Source organism: Tyto alba, unplaced genomic scaffold, assembly GCF_018691265.1.
Source record: "Tyto alba isolate M040663 unplaced genomic scaffold, T.alba_DEE_v4.0 Super-Scaffold_48, whole genome shotgun sequence".
NCBI classification, from domain to species: domain Eukaryota; kingdom Metazoa; phylum Chordata; class Aves; order Strigiformes; family Tytonidae; genus Tyto; species Tyto alba.
In genome coordinates, this window is record NW_024881324.1 from 8,569,395 (window position 1) to 8,592,565 (window position 23,171).

General features: G+C 41.0%; 1 protein-coding gene across 2 annotated transcripts in view; it reads left to right on the plus strand.

Moving 5' to 3' along the window:
- Positions 1 to 23,171, plus strand: part of JARID2 (jumonji and AT-rich interaction domain containing 2) — a 223,709-nt gene that overhangs the window by 159,034 nt on the left and 41,504 nt on the right. For both annotated transcript variants that reach the window (XM_042806804.1, XM_032987760.2), the window contains exon 5: positions 14,031 to 14,207. In XM_042806804.1, the coding sequence (XP_042662738.1) occupies positions 14,054 to 14,207 (154 nt within the window). In that variant the 5' untranslated portion in view covers positions 14,031 to 14,053. The remainder of the gene's footprint in view (positions 1 to 14,030; positions 14,208 to 23,171) is intronic.

Below are 23,171 nucleotides of genomic sequence, written 5' to 3' on the forward strand. Positions count from 1 at the left end.
ATCTTCAGCAGGAGCATTCGAGTTCATGGTTGTAAAGACCATAAAATGAGGCCGGTAATAGTGCAAAAGAAAATTGCTTTTATGCTTAGCACTCTGTTATCCTGAATGGGTTTTTGTCTAGCTCTCTTAAGTCCTCCCCGTCCTCCTTTGTTTTGTCTGACTATAAACTGAAGAAGTGCTTAACTTGCAAGAAGTACTTGTTCTTGCGAGAGGAGAAATCTGGTTGGAAATTCCCTTTCTCTACCTACTTACTGTCCTTTATTGTTCAATCTCAGTGAGGCTTTTCAGCTCACTGTGGGTGGAGGGGTTGCTGTTGTTCTTAGCTGTCCCAGGAGCTGGATTGTTCCCATGGTGATAATTAAAACAGGTGAGCTCCTCCACTTTGCAACCCAGGTGCAGACAAGGCATCTGAAGTTGTGCAGCGAGATGCCCGGATCATCTCACAGCGCAGGTGCCTGGGGCTGTGTGGTGCGTGTCGCCTGCATGTCAGCCTCGGGGACCCAGCGAGAGGGGCAGCTGGCTGGCCAGATTAAGCTAAAGAAGGAGCCTTTACCTGAGGGGTTGTTTTTACTGGGACTTTTCATGGCCCTGTGTCCCAAGTCATGTGCTGCAGATAGCTTCTTCAGTTTAATCTCCCAGTTGTTGTATTGATTCTCATAGTGTGTTTTTGTTTTGGCAGGTGCCCCCCCCGGGCCCCTTAGCTAGTCACTGCTCCTTGATGTGCTGAAGCGATGCCTCTTGCTGTTGTTTAGCCCCATTACCTGCTGAAAGGGTGTGCATTTGTTACGGATAGGGCTTGTCTGCAAAAGTTTTACTTGGTGGATTGAATCCTTCAAAGCTCGTGTTTGAGTTCCCCTTTCCAGTTCCGAGGTCTCCATTGCATCTGTGAGCAGCACTGGCTGACACCACCCATAGCTCCCTGCTGAGGCTTTCTCATCTTGATGCAGCATGGTTTGATTGATTTCTTCTTCTCTTCTATGAGATTTCAGGCTAGTGGTAGCTTTAGACTGGTTGCTAATTTATCTGTCTTGACTCTGGTCCAATATGGAGCCTTCATCCTGTTGGGACTTCTAGTAAAGCGGGTGGGAGGAGGGTATGGAGGGGGGGTGGTTTGCTAGCTTTTGTGTTTGTTTAGAGGATTGCGAGGAGCAGAATCTAATGGAGTTTAAAGTGGCATCACTGTCCTCTGAAATTTAATCTGTGGAAATGTATTTCTAATTTAGTCTGCTGTGAGGTTGATCAGTCTGTTGGCAGCATGTCACTGCTGTGATCTGGGCCAACTGCCACAGTTGTTGGTGGGAAAATTCAGATGGGGGGGTGTGTGTGTATGTGTGTGAGCACACATGGCTGCATTCACACACTTGTTTCCACTGCTTGCTAACTAAGCATGTGTTATTTATAGTTTTGAGGGCACTTGCACTTAAAGAAAGGCAACCTGTGTGGGGATGTGAGTTCTCTCCATTTTTATTTCTTACTGTCTCTCAGCATTCTGCTTTAACAATGCAAATTGGAAGCATGTGTACTTTTGTCCTATTTCAGTGCTTCATTCAGAAGGTTTGTTGGGCTTGGTTGTTTTTTGTTTTTTTTTTTTTTTTTTAATTTTAATCAGTGGCTGTTTAGCTCTTGCACCTGTAATTTTCTTCTTTGTTATTCATCTGAAGAATAATTGATGTTTTGTATTGTCAATTAAGAACTTGCAATTCATTCCTAATTTCTTCAGTATGCAGGAGCACTCGTATATATCAGACAACACGTGTGTTCAGACGGCAAGATCCCAATTACAATTATATTAAAAACCACGAGGGAAAAACTGCTCAGAGTGCCACACATGGCATGTTCTTGGTCTGCTTAAACAGGCCAAAGAAAAGCAGAAAGGGGAAGCTGTCAGCTCTCTGTTTCAGCACCTCGACAAGCTTATTTCTCCATCACCCCTGTATAAAGCCTGAAAAGAGCCAGTAAAAACAGGGGGGAAAATCCTGTTGGACATCTGCTACCTAGATGCATTTCTGTGGAGGAGCAGGAGAGTGCCTGTGGCTCGGAGGGAGGAGGAGTGCGGTTGTTGAGATCAGTATTAGCATGATTCTGGCTTCGGTGTCTGAACTGCAGTGTCCTCCAGGAGGTCCTGGCTGCCCGAGATTGTGCCCGTTTGGTCCCTCGGGAGGTTTAGCTCCAGGTGGTTGTCTCTTTTGAGGTGCCTATTGGAAAAAGTGGGTGGAAGCTGGTTCTTAATATACTTGCAGGGTGTTCATGTAGCAGCTTGCTGGTATGTCCAGCTCCAGAAAGGTCCCACAAGTGGTGTTCCAGGGCACTGACAGGCTTATTTTGGTGCTGCTCTTCTGATGCTATCAAGTGAGCTTGGAGAGGGAAGAGCCAGCAGCTTACTTAAACCCTGCATAGGGAAGACTGGTGATTTTTTTGGAAGGCGTTTGTTTTGGTTTTAAAGCTCTGTGCTATTATTTATTGAAGTGCTGAGGGATTCAAAATTGCTTGCATGGTGGGACGTGTGGTTGTTCTGACTCCTGTCCAGATATGTCTGTCCAGCCTTGGCTGTTCGCGCTTTCATGATGAAATGCGACCTACAATTACATGGAAATAAGAGCACTCACAGCGTGTAAGTTCAGCACTTCGAAATTTGTTTAGTAGTAAGTGTAGTGCTGATAAGATCCAGGACCGTAAATACCCATGTTGGTGTAAATTTTTTTTTTTTTTTTTTTTTTTTTAAGTTGGTACTCTCTTACTCTCTTAGGTCCTAGTCCTTCAGAATGCTCTGATGAAATCGTGCCTGCATTTATGCTCAAAGCTCTTCTTCAGCAAGGGAGTCTTCTCCAGGACTGGTGGGAAAACAGCTCTGTGGTCATGTCTCTGTCCTTGTCCCACTACACCCTGCAGCAGTGTCAGAAGTACAGTGTAAATTTGTCGCACCATGTCAGCATGTACTTTCATTTTCTATTTATAAACAGAGAAATTTTTCAAAAATCTCATCACCTCTACAAGTTCACTCTTCAGTACTCTGGGGGGTTTATTTTAACTGCCTGCAGCTGAATTCTGTGAATGATGGAAGGGTAATATCATGCAACAGTGTGGAAGAAAGTCCCTTGATGTGCATAAGGTTCCATACTTAGGAAGAGAGGCCCTATTTACCTGGCTTTCTGCTATGTGTCAGAAAAATCCAGTGATTCAAATCACTTTGTTACCTTTTTTTTTTTTTTAAGCGTCCTATAACTTCAAGAGGAGATACTTTAACCAAGATGACCTGCTTGGTTTCATTATCCAGAATACTAGGGGCTTTAGACATATTTTTAATTATTTTGTGTTTTGAACTCTTGATTTGATAATACAAAGTACTAATTACTTCTTAAAAGGTAATTGGAGCAGAATGAAAAAACTGTAACAGTTCATGAATATCTGAACACCCTGGAATACATCTAACTGACCAGACTTGGCAAGGCTCCCCTGTTTTCTATTATTTAAATGTATTATTTTGATGATGATGATGATGAAATTGTGACCTAGAATTTGCAATACAAGAAGGGAGTAGTGCAGATATCTCTGAAGTGTTTGTCTGCAGTGTTATCTTTAAATAGCTTCTCTGAGGGAGACTGTATGCCCATTGCCAGAGGCATAATTAGTATCTTTCAGTAGATACAAGTGTGTCCTCTCCCTGCAGTTGTACAACAGCTTTCACTTGTACTTCATTTTCTGCCTCTGATAAAATTTTTCTTAATATCTTCCATTATGGTGCATTTAAGTTACCTTTACACTCCATAATTATTTACAGGTTAAAAATATTGCAAGTGGAATAATACAGGGCTAAAGGGGGAAGGAGAAACAACTCCCTGGGAGCAATAGATCTTTGGCAGAAGGTGATAACGGGAAGGCTATGATTAGGAGCCTACATTTTAAGAAGATTTCCCATGATCAATTTTCTAATTAAGCCAGGCCTCTGGGAGTTATATGCTAGAGAATTTCAGGGATTCCTAAATAAAGATGGTTTAATTGAGATCTCACAAATTGAGTTTTCAGGCTCTTCTAATAACTGTTCTGCAAAACGTGTGACTGTTCTTTTTTTTTTTTTTTTGAGTACTGCAATGACCGAACGTTATGATGATTTATTACAATTAGGCAAAACCAAAATAGAAAAACTTAATACAGTACATTTGTTCAAAATCCATTAACTTCTAAATCTCAGTGCCCAGTCCTCTTCCAGTTTGCTCTTAAACAGGCTTTTTATTTTTTTAAACACCTTTTTTGGGTGGTAGGCTCAGGAGCCTTTGATTCCAGTCTTCTCTCTCAAGTCTTAATAGGAGGGGTTGCCAGTGCCAGGAGATACCTGCAGAGGTTTTCCATTAGAACGGGAGAACCCCCAAAATCAAAAACTCGTGTGAGCTGTTAATTTGGGGCGTGTTAGAAAACAACTGTTAATTTGCCTAGCTTTTAATGAGGCAGAGGTACGCTTGCCTGATAGTATCAATAGGTACGCTGGGTTTTGAGAGTTGGTGACTGCATCAATCACATTCTTGAAGCACCAGCCTTCCAAGGGGCCATGTTGCCACTGTGGAGACACGCTCACCAGATCAGAGTAAGTGCATTAAATATCACAGCAACTTGATTAGGCTGGAAGCAAAGCACTGAAATTCTGGCCTTGTCCAAAAGTGTGAGTGGCTTTGTGGTCTGTGTTAGTGTTTTGAATTCCAGAATAATATTAAAACATGCAGATGTACAATAATTTGTTTAAAATACTGGAAGAAGATCTTTTATTGATTTTTTGTCATTAAATCATTTAGTATTTGAGACTAAAATTTTAGGATGGATTGAAAACACAAGAATTAAACTTTGGGGTGTTACATCTTAATTGATTAAACCATTTAATAAAAATAAGCTTGCATTTAGTAACTGTAACTCAAAATTTTGAAGTTCTTTTCAATGTTACTCCTAACTTTTAAAGTGTAAAATACGAGATATTTCTCATATGTGCAACCATTTAGTCCACCTGTGGAATAGGTGGATCTGGGCAGGTAAATAATTCTCACGGTGGTTTCAGACAAAAGTAACTTCACTTCTCCCTGCCAGCACTGGTTAATATGCGGGCTCACAGCAAACAGCCCGTGTGTGAAGGACACAGAGAGCCTGGTGACCCACACCATGGCATTATTCCTTCCCAGGTATGGGAATGTTGCTGGAGGGTCATCCCTCCCAGCAGGCAGCGGAGGATGCGTCTGCACATCAGCGTGTGCCTACTGGGAAATTTAAGGGATGGGAAGAGCTGCTGAGTGCAAGATAGAGTGGCCTCTGTGTAGTACCACAGCTGAATCAAAGTTTTTCCCTGCTCTTCCTGTTTTGGGGTCCCTTTCTGATGTTAATGATTCCAATATCTACCCCTGCAAAAAGCCACGAGATGAAATGAACTTGTTGAAACGGGAGACTAATCTTGCGGTTCAGCCTTTGTATTTGCCACAGACTCAGTCTAGAGTCCCTCGGCGAGTTGCTTAGTTTTTCTGTAAAATGAGGCTACGCGTTTAACTCTGTATTGTATTGGCGTAGCTGGACGTTGCTTGTGGATGAGCTACTGGCATAAAATCCAAGTGCTGCAATGGCAGCAGCAGCACTTCAAAACCTCGCTGCCCAGGTGGGCAATGTAAAGTATTCTGGCAAAGGCGATTCCTGCCATCCAGAAACCCGTAAGCCTGCTTCTATAAGCTGTGAACCTACTGTAGGTTCAGTGCTTCCCAAAAGACATGCTTTGTGCTGGGGATGGGGCTAAGGATCTCTTGGGTATGAAACAGCCTGGTAGCCTTTTGGGAGTGACAGCGCAGCGGTTTGGGACATGCAGACTTGTCTTGTTCATGGTGGAGGGGAACATAAAGTCGGGAGTTGAAGGGTATGTGGGAAGGGTTGGTTTTGAGGTTCACTGCCAAATCTAGCCAGGTTAGCAAGGGTGAATTGCTTTGAGATTGTCAGGTATGAATTGTAGATATGAGCAGCACTTGTCTCTTTTTTTTTTTTTTTTTTAATGGTCAGTAGTCTGTTACCCTGGTGCATGTTTTATTAACTTTGGGAAGTGAACTTCTTTTTTTTTTTTGCAGATTCGTGCATCTTCCCACTCTTACTCCATTCCTGTAGAAAAGGAGCAATTGTCTTTACTTTTTGGTTATTGCTCTACTGCTTTGAGGAATGGACTGAGAAGAAAATGGGGTTTATGTCACTACACTAGCTGATGTTAGCCATAACACTAAGCACCTTGTGATGCATACAGTGGCAGAGGAAGGGAGAGTTTGAGCATTGGTGCATGTGTTATCTCTGTTTTGTTTCTGTACTTGGGATGGCCTTTTCCTCCCTCTCACTCAGGCACCGGGGAGCTCCCTCTGGGAATGTTCCTGCAGGTGGGGACGGACAACTGAGATAAAATTGCTGTTTCCTGTAGAGTTTATGCCGTTCATTCTCTTTTAGCCTTGCTCCGTAAAAGGACCATAAAGCGCGGGCATAAATTACATTTATTTGCACTTCAGGGACTTTGCGCTGTCCTGCCAAAATGTAATAAGTAGGACATATAATGAATGAGAAGCAGGCCCTAAATTTTAAGCACTGAGTTGCCAGTACATCAGGAGCATTTGGGAAGCAAGGTTTTTCCACCTGCATAGAGCCCCAAAACGGGGCTATGTGGGAAGAGAAGCCAAACCTCTGGACTCAGCTTGTTGTAGGGCTTGGCATGCCACATGTTTATCAGAGCAGGCTTAAGTCCCATGTACCTTGACCTGCCTTGTGCTTAAATCATTCTGATGTCTTGAATTGTTGTAAGATTTTTCCAAAGCACATCTGGGTTATGTTTAATTGTTAGGAGAAAAAAAAAAAAAAAAACAGGAGAAACTAGGAGGGGAGTTGGTGTAATTAATTCATGGAGAAGAATCTTCCAATTTTGCAGAAACCACAGCCCAAATTACAGAGAAGGCTCTTGGATTGAGATGATTTTTGTTGTGGTTGTAACATACCAGGGTTTGAATCCTGTCCAGATGAAAACATTTGGTTTGTACTACAGTAAATATTGCAGAAACACTGCCAGATAATTCTGAAGAGTAATGAAATAGTGCTTTTGGCAAAGCGCATGCACTTTCCATACTTCTGATTCCACTCTTCAGATCCAAATTCGGAGGTTTTTTAATATGTTTAGCTAGTCCAAGACAAAAGTTAATGCAATTTAATGAGAAACAAAACATACCATAATTTAGGAGGGAAAATTACGCATTTGTCAAATAAAAAAAAATTTAATATCCTCATTAGTCAGATAAAATGGCTGAAAAAGGGTATAGTTTATTCTATTAATCAGGCACTTGTTGCTGAGGTCAACACGTGTATGTACAGGTTGCGTAAGCATCAATTCTGCCTACTGTTGGTAGCAAGCCTGAATTTTGCACATGCAAAGGGTAACATCTTTCTGAGAAAACTGCTAAAAGCAGCACTGTAACTTAAAAAACCCATATTTTACTTTGTAGTTACTGTTGTATAAGCATCAAATTATTGTAACAGAGGACATAAAATACATTTGTCATCCTTTCATATGCATTAGGCAACACTTTGTGTATAGTTGTGGTAATTGTTTTTCCTATATAGTTAGGTTTTCTTTTGTGTTGCTCTCACAATAGGAGGGAAGACAAAAATACTCGAGAGAGAATTTCAATAATGAAACTGCAGATACTGACGGAAACAGTTGCCAAACATATTTCAAACCTCATTTTTTAGAGAGCTGAGTATCCTCCCTTCTTGTAATAATTCATAGCTCATTGTAGCCATGATGAGTGAATTTAAAAAAGACAGCTCACCATTAAGGTTTTTCTCAAAATTTTCCATGCACAGTGTTATCTGATCAAAGGAGCAATAACTCCTGCTCTGATACTGGAGAGGAGAGGGTACCTGGGGTTCTGTTAGCTCTCTCAGTTTTCCATGTGGCTTGCAATCCCTTAGTCATCCACGGCAATTTGTTAGGCTTTCAAAATTGCTTGACGACGGCCAGCTTTGGCAATTTGGCAATTTGGCCTTCCCGCAGTGATTTGAAGGAGGGGGAGAGGTCTGGGAAGCTTTTTCCAGGTTGCTGCCTGGCCTTGGCCATAGCTTTTCTGCTCTCTCCTGTGAGTTAACGGTGACTTGTTAAACAGGAGAAGGTGAGCAGCACATCTCCAGATCAGGGCAGCAGATCGACAGCACTATCAGACAGATACTCCTCTTAAAGCTGCTCAATACAAGGTGTCCTTCCCACTTTACCGTGTTACTATTCAGTGTCAGTAATTCTTTCAGTATCTTCCTTCTGTTGCTCCTGCAGCCTGTGTCCGTCAGCTAACGTACCTCTCGCTGCTCTTCTCTTTCTCCAGCCGCAGCACATCCTTCTGCTCTGCTGCTGCGTACCCTTTCTTTCAGCTTACTTCTTCTGCCATGGCTTCTCCTTCCTTCCCAACGTGTTGCAATTGCCTCATCCAGTTCTCTGGTGATGGCACGTGCTTTCATGCCGACGCTGATGCAGAAAAATCAACTGTCTTGAGGGGAGTGGAAATAAAAAACATTTAAGAAGTGTGTGCCTAGACATTGTCCGGACAGAATGTAAAGCGTGCAGCTCCTACATGAGATTGGAAACATACTGTGTTTCATGTTTTGTTTAATAACATAAAGTGATATATTAAGCTACACATTCAACAAGAAAAGGTGTGCATAGAAATTTTCCAAATCTTTACTTGAGAGCTTGTAACATTACATTAGAGTTACAGCATTTATTAATGGACTTTAATTTCCTTAGTCTGGGATTTTAATCTGAATCAGTTCCCTGATCCGATTCACCACATGGCCCTACAAAAAAAATTATACTGCCACAGTCAGGGTGGTGGCACAGGAATAAGAACAAGAGGCCAGATGGAGGTAGATGCTCTGTAGACCTTTTCTGATGCCAAGAAAAATGTCCATGCAACCACAGATAGTTTAGATGGTTCCTTGCATGAAATGTCTTCTAAGTAAGTGGTGGGACATCAAATTTCGTTTTCTAGATTACCATCAGATTTGCTGAGCAAGTGGGTTTTTCAGGGTGGGTTTCTCAACATGGAGGGCTGCTCCCCTGCTCCCCCCCTTCATTGGCTGCAGTGCCCGTGGTAGCAGCTGCCTGCACAACTTGGGGGCTCCCGGTGCAGAAGAAGACTTGTAAAATTCAATACAGCCACAGGCTCTTGTAACTGTCTTGCAGATTTTGCTGCTGTTTCTTGGGGATGGAAAGCGAGGAAGGGGGGGAAATTCTATACCTAGAGTGCTGAGACCTGGCATGTACCACCTCCCAGGCACAGATGTCTGTCCAGAGCATTGCAGCTCTTGTCTTTTGCTGTTGGTTATTAATTAAATTATAATGTTGCTCTTCAGATTGCCCTGGGTAGGCTTTAAGAATCAAGCCTTGGTGCTGGGAGAGCAAGAGGAAGAGGAAGGATGATTGCTCATCTTTGCTCTTGCTCTTTGTCTGGCAAAATATGGAAAAGAATGAACGAGCATAGCTACCCTGTGGGTTTCTGTTGCTGAGTGCATCCCAGCAAAGACAAAAATGTGCATGATAGTATGTTGTAAATTAAAAAAATCAAGCACCTCCACCTGTGTGTTCTGTGAAAGTGTATGCATGTATGCATCTGGTGAACCTGCAGTTTTCCTTATTCTCATGCCATTTTGGAGGTTTTTTTATCACGTTGCTGTCATACATCATTTTCTTGATAAGTATCTGTTATATATGAAGAAACCTGAGAGCAAGAACTCTTAACGAAGTTGGTCTGTAAGGAAAATGACCATGTTCTTAACTTGAGGTGAAGACGGGCCATATCTATGAGGAAGGGCAATATATTTTGTGAGACCAACTGATACAGCTGGTAAAAACAAACCAGCTCTTGAGTGCACATTCTTCTCCACATCTCCAATGGTCTTAGACATTTGTGTCTACAATAGCACTATGTGGTATTGTTTATACAATTTAACAGCTTTGAGTAACAAATAGGGTCCCCTGTAGAGGTAGGCTATGTTGTCATATACATATCCCTGTCCGGTCTCAGGTATGATGAGGGATATTTAGGACAGAAATTTTTATTGCAATAAAGCAGGTGAGTGATCACCTACCTTTGACTCTTAACGGTACAGCTTCCGTTGTATGAGCTTCATTAGTTCTTCATGAGTTTTATTTCCGTAAGAGGATGTTTGGGGGGTTCTCTTAGCTCTCTGCTTGGTGTAAACCTCCAGTGCATGTCAACTGCTTACACTTACACACATTTAGGTGTTGCCTAAGTAACGTAAGTGTTATTCTTTTAGCTTGAATGAAATCATAGTATACTTAACAGGCTTGTCTTTCCTTCAGTTTGCTCATAAAAGGAATTTGCAGTATCTTGAACTTGAGCAGCCTGTTTCAGTGTTCTAAACTAGTGTTTTCTCAGCCTTTTGGACATGTTTAGCTACATAGACTGAAAGTGGTTTTAACCAGCTGAACCCATAGGTGTGAACAAATTCTCAGTATTTGTGGCTATTCCAGTACTGCAATCTTACTATAAAAGACAATGAAATAGTTCTAACATAAAAAGTAAGCAAGAAAACTCAAAGCTTTTAGATTTTTTTCAGTGTCTTCCATCCATAACAATGCTTAAATAGAACAAAAAAGTGTGAGTCCAGTCTTTTTTTCTTCTTCTTTCTGTTTTGCAAGTCAACTTTAGTAACTATGTAGGAAAAGCTTGAGGGGAGGAGGTGACCCAGACTGAACGTCAGCTTTTCTCCATGGTCTCATATTGCAGAGCACTTAGATCAGCAAAGCAAGGTCTAGCAGGACTCTCCTGTGTTATTGGATGTTGCTAGTCTTAATTTCTCTGGAAATGTACTTCCCAAACAGTCCCAGCTGTCCCAGGAATGCAGTTTAACCATTGTTGTTCCTAGTTCTCGATTGGAAAGAATTAAAAAACGTCATTCTGACTGAAGATTTATGTGCTGAGATTACAACGATTGAATGCCAGGAGTTAGGTGAAGTTTGTATCTGCTCTTGCACTTGGATTAGACCCTCCCTCCGTTCTAAACAGAATGACATGGTACTATATTTTATTCTGTGCTTAAAAAAAAAAAAAAAGAAATGGTAAAAGATGGTAATTTTTTTTGCTGGTTGCTGTTGAAGGCAGCTGACAAAAAGAGCTCAGGGATGTGGAACTCTAGAGAAGAGGCTTAGAGAATAGTTGCTGTATCTGGTCTCCTATTTTAGTGTCTCAGAAGGATAAAATTTCTGATTATTTCTCTAATTATAATAGAGAGATTTCAGTCTGTGTTTGAATCTAATTTTGAGGATTCCTAACAGTAGGTTTCTTTTACTGCTATCATTTGTCAATGCATTAATGCACTGATGATGCCAGACTTTGGATCCTGATTAGAAGTGATGCACAGTGCAGACTTGCAGAGCTAATAACTTCTGAATCCATACCACAGACTTAGGTACCTAGATGGAAGAAAAAAGGCAATTTATTTTTCAGGCAGCACTGTCCTACTGTAACTGTTTTGGAGTCTTCTAGTTAGTTGCTGTTGAGACTTAAAGCTCCCCTCCAACCAGAATTAATGTGCCTCTCAGCACCTCTTACCTACTGTGGTTGATTGCTTAGAGCGTGCCAAAAAGTTCTGGGCTTGCATAAAAGTAGGAAGGTTTTTGTTTCCATAAGTTGCTACAGCTCCCATGCCTTGCAATATGTCAGCAGTCTTAATTTGATCATTAGTCTATATAAATATGAAAGTTGCGGCATGCAAAAGTCTTTCCCCCTAGGATAACCATATGTGTCCATACATTTACGTCTAGATTGAATGGATTAATACGTACGTTATTTCAGGAGGGAAGGATTGTCATGCCCTAGGTGCTGCTGCAGTGTTTCCCCCAGCTGCCCCAGGGCTACCCTCAGTGCACACCATGGGGTGTCGGGGGGCAGTTTCTCCCTGCTTCTCCCCAAGGCAGTCACAGTCCTAAAGGAGCCGTCATAGAGACCAAGAGCAAAGGACTGTATGGGTGGGGGCTAAGCCCCACACAGTTGCTCCCCCCCCCCCCCCCCCCCCCCCCGCCCTGTGGGATGCAGGAGAAAATTGGAAGGGTAAAAGAGGAAAAACTCACGGGTTGAAATAAAGACAGTTTAGTAGCTAATTCAAAAGCTGCAAGGGCAAGCAAAACAAGGAATTAATTTGCTCCTTCCCATCGGCAGAGAGGCGTTCAGCCACCCCTGGGAGAGCAGGGCTTCATCACACGTAACGGTGACTTGGGAAGACAAATGCTGTAACTCTGAAAGCCCCACCCTTCCTTCTTCTCCCCCCCCCTTCTGTTGCTGACCACAGTGTCATATGGTTTGGAACATCCCTTTGGTCAGCTGTCCTGGCTGTGTCCCCTCCCGAATTCTTGTACACCCCCAGCCTACTCCCTGGTGGGGAAGCATGAGAAACAGGGAAAAAAAAAAAATGCCATGACACTGTGCAAGCACTGCTCAGCAATGGCTAAAACATCCCTGTGTTATCAACAGTGTTTTGGTCACAAATTGAAAACATAGCACCATAGGAACTACTATGAAGAAAATTAACTCTATCCCATCCTAAAGCAGAACACTTAGGAAAGGATGATTCATTGCAGAAACAGTGTATCCTGGATTTTGTGCCATATTTAGGTATCCATTCATTAAAATGTAATTTTTGTACTTGGAGAGTATTTTGTGCAAGCCTGCTTGGAGCAGAAAATATGCAACCCAAAAATAAGCTTTAGTTAGTTGTTGGCAATAGCAACACCAACAGCTCAAAGCCAAACAAAACACACAATTGGTGTTTTGAAGATCCTAAAGCCAGAAGGGTTTCCTAAGGAAGCCTCAGCCAAATAGCCACTACCTTGTGTTGTTGGTCCGCAGCCCAGCTCTCTTTGTCCTTTGTTTTAGTTAGCTACAGGAAAATAACTGAAGTGATGAGTCCCCATTCTCCTCTTCTATTGACTTGCTATTTTCCCTTTCTTCACCAAAAAATCTTTTTGTGGGTAAGCAGAAGACTCCTAGAGCACCTCCTTCCAGGGGATAGACAGAAGACTCATTTTGAAGTAGAAATTAATATCGGGCATAACAGAAAGTGTCCATTAGTTGTCAGCACTACTTCTACATTTAAAAACTGTAGATTGCTACAGTCATGTCATGTCCTGACACAGTTCAGGGAAACCTATACACTGTTGCATGACACATACAAAAGAAATGTGTAAGAGTTTAAATTACAACCCTGTACTGTTGTTAAGCTTGTGAATCCTCACTTCCCTCTCACCGAATTGCATGTTGTATCTTACCCGTACACAAACAAGGCAGGTTAGGGGGAGCATCGTGGGAAGTAAGACAGGCATGAGAAGCAGCATCCTCAAGAGGAGCACACAGGGAATCAGGAGAACTTTGTTCTTTTCTCTCCTTTGCCATTGATCTGCTAGGCAAATTTAAGCATCTCAATGTCTTGGTTTTTCTCCTTGTTTAAAACTGAACCAGAATACTGCAAAGCATTGTGTACAATACTGTAGTGGTCTAAAAAGCATTGTGAAGTTTAAATACTAATATTTTATTGTAATAATAAACTAAAAATAGTACTGGGGCGCAGCTTGGTTTGTAAATGCTCTTTTTTTCTTCTGTTTGGAAAAGCTGTAAGCTTCTAGTTCGTGCGTTAAGACTTCAGTAAGGCACTTAAGCACACATTTGAAATTAAGCATGTGCTTTAGTCCTTTTCTGAATACATAAAGCTATTAATTAGGGTTTATAGCAAGACTGATTGTCTAAAATGTGAATAGAATGTGCTTGGGGGGGAACCCTGCTTTTCAAGCACATATGTATCCTGTTGATAAAAATTAATAAATAAAAAACTTCTAGTTAATCATGCACTAGTGTGACCTTCCATCTCTGCATCCCTCTCTTCCTTTGCTATCCATAACACTAAAGTAGGTTATGATCAATATGGTTAATGTAGTAAGTGAATGTAATGATGCTAATGAGCCATTTCTTTATTATGATCAGGTTCTCCAGCCCTGCCCAGCAACATGGTATATTTTGGAAGCTCTCAGGATGACGAGGATGAAGAAGAGGAGGAGGAGGAGACAGAGGACACAAAAACAGCCACAAACAATGCTTCATCGTCATGCCAGTCAACCCCCAGGAAAGGAAAAACGCATAAACATGTACCAAATGGGCAAGGTATGTCCTAAATAGTGCTCTTCTCCTGTACTGTTTAGTAAGAAATTTGAGCTGAATGTGCTTAATCCACGTCCATCCTTCTGGATCTGAGTGAAAAAGGATACAGGCCATAATGGGAAAATGGAGTGAGATGTAGTGTTAGCATCTTTTGCTTTAACCTGTTTCTTCTGACAATCTGAACTCTGTGGTAGAACTGTAACCGCAGGGCTGGAATTATATATATATATATACACACACACACACGTGTATAGACACAGTCACTCCCTCTCTGGCTTTTTTGAGACTGATGTTTAATCTAGAATTATTTAATTTTATCAAAGTCAAACATAAGCGTTCATAGGTGTTATCAAAATGTGTGAAAGGGGCAACACGTAATTTCTCACATGCAATATTGATACCACAATTGCAGTAGGTTAAGATACTGCCTTCATGTTGTTGATTGAAAGATTTTATGGAAGAAGCTTTTTCAAGTCACTTATTTCTTTGCAAATCAACAAAAGCTGCAGTCATTGCACAGTATTTCTGTCACGATGTCCTCGTGCTGTATCTTGATAAATGGATCCGTGTATGTTGCACCATCACGTAGTGTAAAATGGAAGACCTACAAGCCACACTGAAAATTTTCTGAGCCTGCTATAATGCTTCACTGCCAAAGCCTGGTATGATGTGGTTCTTTCTCCAAAGAACTTTTGTGTCATAACAACTCTGTGCTCGCTCTGCCTGACATAATTTCAAAACGGAGCCTGTGCTCTCCGTTCCTTTCCTCAGTATTGGTTTACCATGGAAGTCTTACCTTCTGGTGACGGCCCATTCAGCTCTCCTCCTTTTAATATGAGGACTGAGAGGAAGGTGTCTCTACAGTGCATTTTTTGAGAGATGGTTGTGACCTGTGCTTTTTTTTTTTTTTTTTTTTTTTTTTTCTTTAATGCTACTCTCTGCTCCGAAGAACAGATTGGTAGATCCCAGTTACTTCGCTGTGCTGGTCCTCATCTCTGCTTTTCAAAAGGGAGTTTTCTGTAAAGGACTCCTTTGTTACATATACCAAAACTATTTTTCATGACTACATCTGAATTTTTTTTTATTGCACACCCAAGCCCCAAAACTCTCTTGTGAACCATTTGTGGAGAAGTGCAAGGGAATGGTATGCCTAATAGCATTTCAGCTGTTAGCTGTGAACAGTTTTAATGCTGTGAAAGCCATGGATCAAAGCTTGGTACTTTGGGTTGATTTCTAAACAACCCCCCCAAAATAACAGGCACAAAATTCTACATATGGAAAATGAGATTGTATGTAACAGAACTGCTGCCTTAGAGTTTTAAATGTGATATATCATTACAAAAGGAGCTGATCATGTTCCTTGAGAATGTCCCAGATGGCAGCCACTTTGAAATTAGCTCAAAACCAGAGACACCTGAAATCTTAATTGGGGGTAAGTAAAGGCAAACTTAATGAGCCATCTAATGGCTTCATAATCTTTATCAATATAGATCAGAGTGAACATAAATGAAGCTGCTGCTTTTTAGATCTGCAAAAGACCTTTATGAAATACATAGGAGACAATGTGAGATGTTTTGACAAAGGTGATGGAATAGGAATTCCCAGAGAAGGCAGCTGCTGCTTCTTCGTCATTGTAATTTCTTTTTTTCTATTTCTTCTTCTTTTTTTTTTTTTTTAATTAAAATTTCCTTACCCAGGGGTGTTCCCATTTTTCAGTGTCTGTTATTTTGGTTGACAGCCAATAGTATTTTTGTTTCGTGTGAATAAAGTAGGTTCTGGTTCATGTGTGTCTGTTTTAAATGAGACCACACACAAAGGCAGACCAAGGACGGGTGCAACAAATGAACTTAATCTAGCGTGAGAGTCTATTTTTAATGAATTAAAGTCTTTTGTTTTTAATATACAATGTGTAGTCAAGCACTTTGGACCTGAAAATGCTAAGCGTTTGCTATGACATACAACAACAAAGGTTCAGAGCTTGATTAATGTCATTAGACAGTGTCAAATGATTGCTTTCTACTAAATGGGGGCCAGAACAACTTGCCTGGGTGAAGTCATTCGTCAATACCCTCTTCTGATGCCAATATGGGGCATTCTTAGGGTTGCACACCAAACTATTTGTTATAACCTAGCCTGTTGAGCCACCTTTTGGACACTTAACTCAATCAAAAACGCTTCAGTATGAATTAGAAGCACGTATAGCATGGGGCATAGCTTGCTGCACAAATTGAAGTAATTAGCTCAACTGACTTGTTGTCTTCCAACCTTACTGCTTACCTAGATATATTTAAAGCATCTGAATTGCTACCTGTGCCTTTTCATCCTCCTTTCTTAGTACTTCTGGTATGCGGCACTCATATCCAACTGTTAAAGAGCAAAGAAAACGTTTGGCAGGAGAAGTGTTTATCCCCCACATTCAGGGGAGTGTGGAAAAGCGGTATGTAGCAATGTGCAAGTCTTTCCTTAGTACAGTATCTCAGTGCAGGCACTGACAGTCTTGCGGTTAAACCGCTTTCTGAGATATTGCTGTGGCTGCCACACGGGAAAATGGTAGAGCCATGCTCCGAAAAATTGGTTTCATGTCATTGCCAAACTTCAGCAGATTAGGCTGGATCTGACATATGTAAAGCTAAGTTAGCAGATAAAGGCTTGGATGTCATTGGTGGTGCTCTGTACCTTGGTTAAAAACTAGTATGAGTTCTGGGTAGGTATTGCTCATGTTGTGTGGGATGTTCTGCATGTAACTATTCCCATTACTGTCTTTTTCAGTGTGCTTAAACTTAGAACGACCAATTCTTATGAAGAGAAGATACTGTCTAAAGACTTTCAGTTTTCATTTGCAAGAGAACTCTTTTGTTGTAGAGTAAAACGTGTGAGTGGTTCTTTCTTGCTATGGCAGTATATGACACAGATTAAATCAGGTCAGAAGACCTCAGGAGGTCATCTAGTTTTACCTCTTCTGCAAAATACAATTGATAACTTTTATGACAAATGCAGTAAAAAATTTGGCACAGGTTTGTGCTTTTAATTGTATATGTGTTTTGAGGAGGGGGAGATTTTGGAAGCTTTCTACAACTTGATGTGGAATTTTGGTCTTAATCAGAATTATTTAATTGAATTAGGATTTACAGTGGGGTTAAAACGGTGGAAGGCCAGAAACTGATCAACTGAATCACTTGGTCTCCATATAGCTACTGACTTCAAGAGGATATTTTTCCAGCTAAGAAACCGTAGAAACATTCAGTTGAAATAGAGAACTGCCTCTTGCTGTTTATGTCAAGGATTTAATCCTTTTAAAGCACGTAGTTCCCTTTTAACATCAGACTTCTAAATAAGTTTGTGGTGAATTTCAAAATTAACATATGGAAAATTAGGGATGATACGGTGCTGCATATTTCAGCAGATAAAGCAGAGGTTCGAATGACTGTGCTGTAATAGCAGCCCTGTCACTGACCATTCTGAGTGTGAGTGTAGGAACCCCATAATTCTCGGCCCAGCCACGGGACGCCTGCGTGCTGCTCAGATGGATATGCTTATTTTCCAGCTTGCATTTTGTACGGATCTCAAATGACCATCAGTCTATCTGAGACTATTACATGGCTTTGAACGCAAGGAATTCGGTGGAAGAAGCAGGCAGGAGCATTGCCTTAAACAATGTGTTTTTTCTTTAGTGTAGCTGCCAGGTGTGGGGAGAAACTTCTTAACCACAGCCTGGATGACAGGGCATCTTGCCAGCGCGGAGGAGGAGATAGAGAGACGTTGATCTATTAGAAAATTGACCTTATGCAAAGGGAGGAGGGTGTCAGTCATCAGCTGCTGTGAGCTGACGTGCCGGGGAAAACAGGTTCTCTGCAAGCAAGTTGTACTCTGCTTCCCTGGGGACAGGGAGGTAGTGAGTCTAAATTACATCTCCCCACTGCTCGGAGGAAATTCCAAGTTGTAGGTAAGAGGGTAGGCTTGGGTCTCTGTTTCTTTAAAATTAATTCTTTGGATTCCTCACAACTAAAGAAATCCTACTTTGATTTCATTCTGTGGCACAATGGAAGGTTTTCTCCGCAGGCTCCTGAAGGAAAATGTTTGCAGGTGCCAAGTGTTTTGTTAGGCAGGCTGGGATCTGGAGCTGGAAGATTGCAGTTAGGGTGTTGTTGGGTTATCGGTCCCATCGCAAGAGCAAAAGGGGATGGGCGTTACTCTACTTGAAAGGGCTTGTGGACTGGAAAAGGGCCTCAGGAGGAGCAGTGTACACAGATGCAAATTGCACAGAGCAGGCTACAGTTCCTCTAATAATGGTTGGCTAATTTCCTCAAGAAGGATGATTGCAGGATTAGGTATTTCTCACACCAGCACAGCAGTTCAAAGGTGGAGAGAAGTGCACATCTGGGCCAGCATACCTGGGAATGTCGTGTTTGTCTTCTTCAGAGGCCTGAGATGGACAATTAAGTTCTAATTTATATTTAGGAAAACAGTTGGCCATCACTATTTGTGACCGGACATCTTCATGAAGGAGAGTCTTGTTTCCTTAGCTGGAGCAAACCAGCTCCAGGGTGTCAGAAAACCTACTGGGTCAGAAACAGTTACTGGTCCGTGCTGTGTTTTGTTAATGTGGTCAGATAAAAATGACTCGGCGTGACTTTTGCCTCAAATGAGCAGGGGAGAAAATTGTATAGATGCCCTTTTTCTTGGGGCTCAAATTTCAAAACAGATCTGGCAGTAGTGCATAGTAAGCAGGCATCATTAGAAATACTATACTCTGCTTTAGTGCCGTCTCCCTTGCTTACCAGAAATACAGAAGAATGTTTCGCTTCTCAATTTGCAATGGATAATTTAGCAGAGTAATTTCCTTACACGTGTAGTACTGAAGATGATGCAGGAAAAGATCACAGATAGGTTTTTTTTTTTCTTATTTCAGGATATAGTTCAATGCAGTGTTGGTATATCTTGGATGTAAATGGCATATCTTTTACATACTGTACTGTTTGAGCGTGTTGTGAGAAAATGCTAATTTGTGGTTACAATTCTTTATTTAGTTTTGTTTTTAACTAAACTTGATATTTGTGGGTGGGCACATAAGAAAGTCTTAGGCTCATGCATCTTTCTCAGTGAAATTAATCCTGAAGAGGCAAACATTCAGAAGGAAAATATTTTTTGCATCCAGCTAAAATGCAGAATGAGAAAATTTCAGGCAGAGTGCTACAATAGTTAATGGGTAGGCAATTATTTTGATGATTTACAGCCTTTTGTTGAAATAGCATGGAACCAGTAATTGTTGCAATAAACATTTTTGCACATTTAATTTTTCTGCAAAAATATGTAACATGAAAATTACCCGTTTTGCAATAATTTACATATTTAAACATGCAAATCAGGCACAACACATTTGAGGATTTGTGGATTTTCAGTAGCTAGATGTATGACCTGTGGAGAAGAATAGGGGAGCTGGAAGTTGCTCAAAAAAATTGAATTGTTATCCTGGTGAGAGACTCGTGATAACAGATAGACACTTCTTGTATGGACTTGCTGCTTAGCGAGTGACCCTTTTGATGTTGTTTGTGTCGTAATGGTTAGGTGAGAGTAATGAATTTTTGCTAAGACGAGACACTTGGTATTGAATTTTTGCAAACGGTGGCGTGGTGTCTCATACCAATAACGCTCCTCTCAGTGGCCCAATATATTCCTGTGCGCGTACGGTTTTGAACTGTGTTATTGATAGTGTCAAAAAGAAATTCGGTGTTATCTGCCACGGTTCTCCTGTTTGACTTCTGTTAGCATGCAGCTATGAAAATTTTGTTTCAGAGTTGTCCACTGACAAAATCGCATAGTGTTGGGTTAGGGCTGGAGAAGTGCAGCACCAGCGGTACCACACGCTTTTGTATGACGTTGTGGTGTCCTTTTCTCCTGAAGTACGCCTTTGCCACTGGTCTTGAGTAGGTAGATCATGTTGGGGGGCTCCAGAAGACAGCTTCTATCCCTGGAAATGGTTTATAGAAGTCTGAACATACCCAACACTTAAGGAAAACAATCGGCAGTATTAAAATACTCTGTTTTATGGAAGTAGATCATTGTTTTAGTTCCTCTGGGAGGGGAAAAGAATTATTGCCTGGGTCCTTTAAGGCAGTTTGAGAGCCACATAAATGTTTTCACAGTGACTTAAAACTGAATTAAAGCCAGAGCAAGAATGTTTTTGTACAGTAACGGATACTGAATGCCAGAAAGTTGATTAATATTACATCTCTTCCCAAACATGATCTATGTAACAACATGAGGTTTGCATTGGAATAGCTGGCTCGGGTTCACAACATTGGCAAGGCTCCCTTTTCTCCTTCTAAAAACAAAACTTTTCCCTTTCACTCTTATCTTCCCTCTTTGTTTTGGATAGTTTCATGAATGCGCAATCATTTACTTTACGCTGCATGAACTCTGCAACATGTGCCATATGTGTACGTGTATGGTCCATACCTTTATTTTACAGGTGCTGGCATAAAGCAGAAGGGTTCATACATCAGTACTCTGCTGTCCCTGCAAGTTATCTCAAGTATAAAGCCTTATCTGGTGCAGGGATAATCTCCAGAAGGGCTTGGGAGAGAAATCTTTGCCCACGGAGTCAGCAGCTGGCTGAACCCAGTCCAGTAATTCTGCTGCTTGCACAGTGATAGTCTGATTACTGTACATATTATAAATTGGCTTCTGAATGGCTGGTTGGATGTATCCTGTAAAATATTTGCGTGCAAATTAATTTGTAGGAATACTTCAGAAAATTGCTGAAAACACAATAAATGTTTATCGCTCGCTACAGTGTCAATTCCTGTAGTAAATGCTTAGTTAAGCTGTAGTAATTGAGCCCATCTGTGGCTTTACTGGATCAAAAATTCGTTTAGCCATTATTATAGCTGCAGCTAGTACATGCACAATTTGCATCAGTTTGCACAGGGATTCTTTATCACAGTTTCAAATGAGATACCCCAAAGTCCCTGTCTGGGATCCTGGGTGAGTATTGGTACCCAGGGTCCAGTTCCCCCGACGCAGGGAGCACTGAGGTGCATCTGTGGGGGTCGCACCCGCCGTAAGGTTTTGCTCTGCTGCCATGAAGTATATCAGTGGTTTAAAAACCCCCAGTGCTTGTGAGTTTTGAATGTAGTGGTTCAGTTCCTTTGTGTTTGATCATCACTGCTAACCAAAGGACCCACAAGTATTTCACTCTGGGACTCTTATTATTTCAGCTTAATAATAATAATAATTGCTTTGGAGGACATGGCATTTTGAGAACGAGCATTCAGATAGATGTGGATAATAGGATATCCATTTATTCTATTTGAAGGGTCTGAACACTAATCATTTATTTGCACTTTTAATTATTCGTTAGTAGTGCTCTTACCCATAACTAAAAGCTGTTCTGGAGATACAGAGCTGGTTAAGGTAGCATAAAATAATCAAAATTCAAGACTACAAAAGATTTCTTCTTTAATAATGTGAGTTTCACCACTCAGATGGGTTGGACTTTTTTTCCTGTCTTTCTGGCTTTTAATGAAATTACTGCTTCAAGGATGAAACCTTTATTGACTGCACAAGGGAAAAAAATAACGGGGAGCAGAACACTGGATATTGCACGTCAGAGTTATCTCTAGGATGGGAGATTGTACCTGGGACATACTTATATCTGGGTTTAGTAAAGCATAAAGTACACCTTTTCTGAATGCCTCAAAATTATTGAAGAGCTGGCAGGCATAAAGGAGAATGCAACTTGCTGCATAAGAAGAAACAAAAGAATTAGTAATAATTTTACTGTTAAATCAGATTTGGTCCCAGTAATACTTAATGCAGGGTTTGGGGATTTTTTTTTGTTGTTTTATTGTTTTCTTTCCTTTGAGATGTGGGTGTTTCTGTCTGTCTTATATATCAGTTACTCTGCAACAATGAGATTTCTTGGGAGACCTTTTGGTCTTTCCTGACAACTTCATCTTTTCACTGAACTGTCTTAAGGGGGATTTTTTTACCCCCTTAAATGCTTGGATTGTGATAGTGTTTTGTGATTTATCAAGCTAACATTTTGATACTTGTTCACATAATATGTTTGTGAATTTTGCAGAACTTACGATTGCAGAAAGGTTTTTATACCTGTCTAGCTGGATATAACAATATTCTAGGTGTTGGAAGAAACAAACACTGATTTTTATAGAAACAGATACCATCTACTGTTTAACTAGAGACAGCTTGACTAGGACTGTTTTGCATCTACGTGTCTCCCTTTTTATTGTGTTTTCAGGCTTTAAGCTTTTAAAGCTTTTCCTGTGAGACTGAACATTTTTTCTCTCCCATTTCTCTCTTCCCCCTTTCAAGAATCTTACAAATTAAGACAAAAGATAATTACTCAGAGGGTAAAACTGGCAGGGTTCCCACGACACTTAAAATTAATGAGCTGTTGCATATAAAATATACCTTGTCTCATGTTCACTGGGTTGGGTTTTTTTTTTTTGGTGAACCATAAAAGTGCACAATTTGGCTTTTTGGCTGTGTTTTCTGTTTTAGTAATTTTTGGTTTATAAAGTGGCAGATGAATACAGAAAACTAATCTCTCTGACTTAACATTTCTATATGAGCAGATCAGTATATGCAATTTGTTCCCTCCAAAGGAAAATACCACTCGCCGTGATGAACTATATATTTACAAAGCTGTCATAGGTTGTTTGTGCTATGTCTTATTAAAAATAAATAGTTGTGCTTCCTGCATCTGTAGCACCTTCCATCTGATGTGAGAATTCCTTACAAAGGAGGATAAATGTATTGTCATGAACTCCCCGAGAGGGGTTGGCAATTATTATCAGTTCCATCACTGGAAATGAGACACGGAGGTTACGCGACTTTCACTGAAATCACTGAGAAATCCTGGGCTGGCTGGGGCAGCGCCAGTTGCTCCTGAGCTCAGGAGTGACGGAGCCACGGGAGAATTTGCGGTGACTTCGCTGCCGACGG